Genomic DNA, 5289 nt, shown 5'->3' on the forward strand with positions numbered 1-5289 from the left:
AACGATACTCCGGGGCACTTCTCTATCCAATTATCTACACGCCCTCCGGCAAACGGGCCCCTTATCCCCATATACAGATACTACATATAGTCAAATATTATATATATATATATATATATATATATATATATATATATATATATATATATATATATATATATATATATATATATATATATATATATATATATATATATATATATATATATATATGTATGTATATCCCTGAAACGATCAGTAGAGAAAAAGTATTTAAAGAATCGTAGGCGTATTTAGGAAGCAACTATGTTTCAGTTCATAAGACAAGATTGTGGGGTACAAAATCTTTACGTTCATAAAACCTCGTTAGTGATAGAAATAATAATGAAGTTGGGAGTCTATTTTTAACTTATCTTAAAAATGTGCATCCCAGTCATTGTTGGGCATTCTGTTTCTTTCTCACAAATGTTAATGTCAGTTGTAAGAGAACTACGGGCAGACGTAAGCCAAAATCTCCTCTTTCGCCAACCAGATTAGCCGATAGACAGATTTCCCTCCATGTTGATCGATTGGCTGCATAAATAATTCACTGTCTCGATGGATTCTTGCCAGCCCCAACCCCCCCCCCCCCCCCCCCCCTCTCTCTCTCTCTCTCTCTCTCTCTCTCTCTCTCTCTCTCTCTCTCTCTCTCTCTCTCTCTCTCTCTCTCTCTCTCTCTCTTTCTCTCTCTCTCTCTCTCTCTCTCTCCACCTCCTTTATTCCACCCGGGTTTCCTGTTATTATTGATCTCGCCAGGCAGGGTTTTTCTGTGAACTGCCACAATGTGTAGTTCGTCTGGTGGTAAGGCCTAGGAGGAGGAAACGAGTTGGAATTCAGTTCCATCGTCAATATGATTGTGGGAAATACTTTGTGTCATCAATATGATTGTGTGAAATACTTTGTGTCATCAATATGATTGTGTGAGATATTTTGTGTCATCAATATGATTGTGTGAGATACTTTGTGTCATCAATATGATTGTGTGAAATACTTTGTGTCATCAATATGATTGTGTTAGATACTTTCCATCGTCAATATGATTGTGTGAGATACTTTGTGTCGTCATTATGATTGTGTGAGATACTTTGTGTCGTCAATATGATTGTTTGACATACTTTGTAAACGGCCTCCTGCAATGAGATAGGGTAAGTTGACGCTATTTGTGTTCGACTTTTCTTTATTTTGACCTCGATTTAGGGTTCTGATGCAAGATTGAAGACTGTCCCGTCCTACTCTAACACTAAGACTGGACTCGAGATCTTGGGAGATTTTCTATATTCCTTGACCGATCTATTGGATGCATTGTATACGTAAGTGTAGATTTTCTATATTACTTGACCGATCTAGTAGTACTAGAAGTATGGTGTACGTAAGTGTAGGGGAAAGGTGTTTCCGCATGACACATTTTGACCACAATACTGAAGAAATGTTCCAACTCGTCTCAAGGTCATCGTAAGAATTGCCGATCTGAGAGAAAATAGGCTAGATCTAGTGTCTAACATTATTGTTCTTGTGGATTGTAGTGAACTAGGTTTTGACCAGACCGCAGACACCTAGGAAGGCCAAGGTCGAATTATCCGCTTCACATCCAGCACTCACATCGACTGCACACGCGCGTTGGAGTTGGGAGTGGGAAAAGCCGTGCCATAAAGGTCGATATCGATTGATTTTTTCCTGAAACCTGTCGGTCACACTACTACCGGCGTCTCTCTGTCTGTCTGTCTGTTCCCCCCTTCTTTCTCTCTCTCGCTCTCTCTCTCTCTCTCTCTCTCTCTCTCTCTCTCTCTCTCTCCCCCTCCTTTATTCCACCCGGGTTTCCTGTTATTATTGATCTCGCCAGGCAGGGTTTTTCTGTGAACTGCTACAATGTGAAGTACGTCTGGTGGTAAGGCCTAGGAGGAGGAAACGAGTTGGAATTCAGTTCCATCGTCAATATGATTGTGGGAAATACTTTGTGTCATCAATATGATTGTGTGAAATACTTTGTGTCATCAATATGATTGTGTGAGATATTTTGTGTCATCAATATGATTGTGTGAGATACTTTGTGTCATCAATATGTTTTTGTGAACGCCTTTGTGTCATCAATATGATTGTGTTAGATACTTTCCATCGTCAATATGATTGTGTGAGATACTTTGTGTCGTCATTATGATTGTGTGAGATACTTTGTGTCGTCAATATGATTGTTTGACATACTTTGTAAACGGCCTCCTGCAATGAGATAGGGTAAGTTGACGCTATTTGTGTTCGACTTTTCTTTATTTTGACCTCGATTTAGGGTTCTGATGCAAGATTGAAGACTGTCCCGTCCTACTCTAACACTAAGACTGGACTCGAGATCTTGGGAGATTTTCTATATTCCTTGACCGATCTATTGGATGCATTGTATACGTAAGTGTAGATTTTCTATATTACTTGACCGATCTACTAGTACTAGATGTATTGTGTACGTAAGTGTAGGGGAAAGGTGTTTCCGCATGACACATTTTGACCACAATACTGAAGAAATGTTCCAACTCGTCTCAAGGTCATCGTAAGAATTGCCGATCTGAGAGAAAATAGGCTAGATCTAGTGTCTAACATTATTGTTCTTGTGGATTGTAGTGAACTAGGTTTTGACCAGACCGCAGACACCTAGGAAGGCCAAGGTCGAATTATCCGCTTCACATCCAGCACTCACATCGACTGCACACGCGCGTTGGAGTTGGGAGTGGGAAAAGCCGTGCCATAAAGGTCGATATCGATTGATTTTTTCCTGAAACCTGTCGGTCACACTACTACCGGCGTCTCTCTGTCTGTCTGTCTGTTCCCCCCTTCTTTCTCTCTCTCGCTCTCTCTCTCTCTCTCTCTCTCTCTCTCTCTCTCTCTCTCTCTCTCTCTCTCTCTCTCTCTCCCTCTCTCCTTCATCTCTCACGACGTTCTCTCTCTTTCCCTCCTTCGTGGAGTGTTGTCTTCTTTTTCCATCCTCTCTTCGTGGCGTGTTGTCCTCTTTCTTCTTCATCTCTTTTATACCTTCTCAGCCTCACTCTCGAATCTGCATTCCTTCATCATTATTTACTCTCACCTCCAGTCAACTCTCACAGCATCTCATTCTCTCCTTCTGTCCTCCCTTGTAGTGTTTCACTCTCCCTCTCTTCCCTCACCTCCTCTATATTCTCCCTCTTTTCCCTCATGGCCTCTCTATTCTCCCTCTCTTCCCTCACGGCCTCTCTATTCTCCATCTCTTCCCTCACGGCCTTTCTATTCTCCCTCTCTTCCCTAAAGGCCTCTCTATTCTCCCTCTATGCCCTCTCTTGCTGAGTCTCCCCATGTCTCAGTCCGTTCCTCTGCAACTCAATCTCACCCTCAGTGGCTCACTTTCACTCCCACTTTCTCTCAGTCCCCCCAAGCACATTCATTTCTCTCAGTCCCTCCAAGCACATTCAATGTCCATGCAGAAATGTATCGGTGTAGTCTATAGACAGTGCGAGGCCTCTATTGATCCGTGTGTGTGTGTGTGTGTGTGTGTGTGTGTGTGTGTGTGTGTGTGTGTGTGTGTGTGCGCGTGCGTGTGTGTGAGTGTGATTGTCGAAGGTGCACTGAGTGGTGACGATGCCTCTCTCTAGCTCAACCCACTCATGCGTTATAGGCTGTTCTTTCTTCTGTTTGGCTGCCATGGAAATAAGGCTTATTTATCTGGGTCACCCGACGATTGCTAGAGGAGATTTAAACGGCGTAATGGTGGAATATGTTTTTCGTACAGAAATACGGCATTTTCGCTAATCGATAGTTTTCTTACAAAGACAGAGAAGAATAACCATATATATATGCATAATATTGTTAAACTCGGACATGTAAAAAAAAAAGCTCGGGGCGGGGGTGGGGTTGTTTCTAAGAAATACAGTGCAGCCTCCGTAGAACGACCTTCGATATAATGACATCCTCTGTATAGCGACATGGTTCCCAGGTCCCAATTTTGTCCTTATATATCAGTAATAATTTGTGGTTTCTTCTCTATTACGACAATTCCCTATAACGACTTCTCTCTACAACGACAACTCTCTATACGAACTCTCTATATCGACAACTCTCTATAACAACAACCCTCTTTAACGACATCTCTCTATAACGACAACTCTCTATAACAACTCTCTATAACGACATCTCTCTATAACGATATCTCTCTATAAAGACAACTCACTGTAACAACTCTCTATAACGACATCTCTCTTTAACGACAACTCTCTATATCAATTCTCTATAACGACAACTCTCTATAACGACATCTCTCTATAACGAAAATTCTCGATATCGACATTTTTTTCTGGTCCCTACGATGTCATTATAGAGAGGCTGAACTGAACACAATACACTATGTATAGATTTGTGAATGATTTCATCGTGTTCCTTTGTTCCCCAGGACACATAATATACTATGTATACATTCGTGAATGATTTCATCGTGTTCCTTCGTTCCCCAGGAAAATGACTCCAGTACAGGAAGGGACACCGACTGCTTCTCCTCTTTTCCCCGCAGATTTTCTTCAACGCTTCACACCAAAGCAAGCAAGCAGATAAATACAGAACAAAAACAAGCAAACAAAAAACAAACGAACCAAACAATCCTAATACAAAAACAAAACGTCAGCAGCAGAAAACAAACAAACAAACACACAAACAAAAACAAAACACTAAAGAAAGAAAAGACGTCACTCAAGCAAATGTGCCTCCTGTCTATCTGAGAAAGGAAACGAAACAAGAGTTTGTTACCCTCCACTGTTACCTCAACAAAACAAAACAAGGGTGTGTCCCCCCGCCTCCCCTCCCCCACACACACGGAGGCTCGAGGTCATGGCTTTCTCACGGAACGTTTGGATTCTGCTGTGGAAAAACTTGGTCACTCAAAAACGCAAGAAATGCGTGTCTATATTCGAGATCTTGTTGCCTCTACTTTTTGCCCTCTTGCTCGTCCCAATTCGCCTGGGAAGCCCTGTGGAAACATACGACTTCAATACGATTTACGAACAAGAGGAGGTTTTGACCTCAGAGTCGCAGTAAGCCTTTTTTTTTTTAACAGCCTCTTTTGTTCAGTTTAGGCTATAGTATAGTTATGTCTTAGCCGATGCAATATCAACAGTTTAGTTTCGTTGTAGTGAGAGTTTTACGCACCACGCTTGCAACAAAAATAGTTCATAAAAGTGTCAAATATAAGAGGTGTCAACAGAGAGTAACATACACAACATGTGCAGTGAAAAGAAGGGAGGGGGGGGAGGGGAAAAGAAGGGATGT

General features: G+C 41.7%; 1 protein-coding gene across 1 annotated transcript in view; it reads left to right on the plus strand.

Annotated features, from left to right (window-relative positions):
- Positions 1–1900: 1900 nt before the first annotated feature.
- LOC101850595 (ATP-binding cassette sub-family A member 3) overlaps positions 1901–5289 on the plus strand; it is a gene marked incomplete in the record, with an annotated part of 60726 nt that continues 57337 nt past the window's right edge. The window contains 2 exon segments of the mRNA XM_035972104.1: positions 1901–2247; positions 4482–5054. Coding sequence (XP_035827997.1) covers positions 4852–5054 — 203 coding nt within the window.

Source organism: Aplysia californica, unplaced genomic scaffold (genome assembly GCF_000002075.1).
Source record: "Aplysia californica isolate F4 #8 unplaced genomic scaffold, AplCal3.0 scaffold00578, whole genome shotgun sequence".
NCBI lineage: Eukaryota > Metazoa > Mollusca > Gastropoda > Aplysiida > Aplysiidae > Aplysia > Aplysia californica.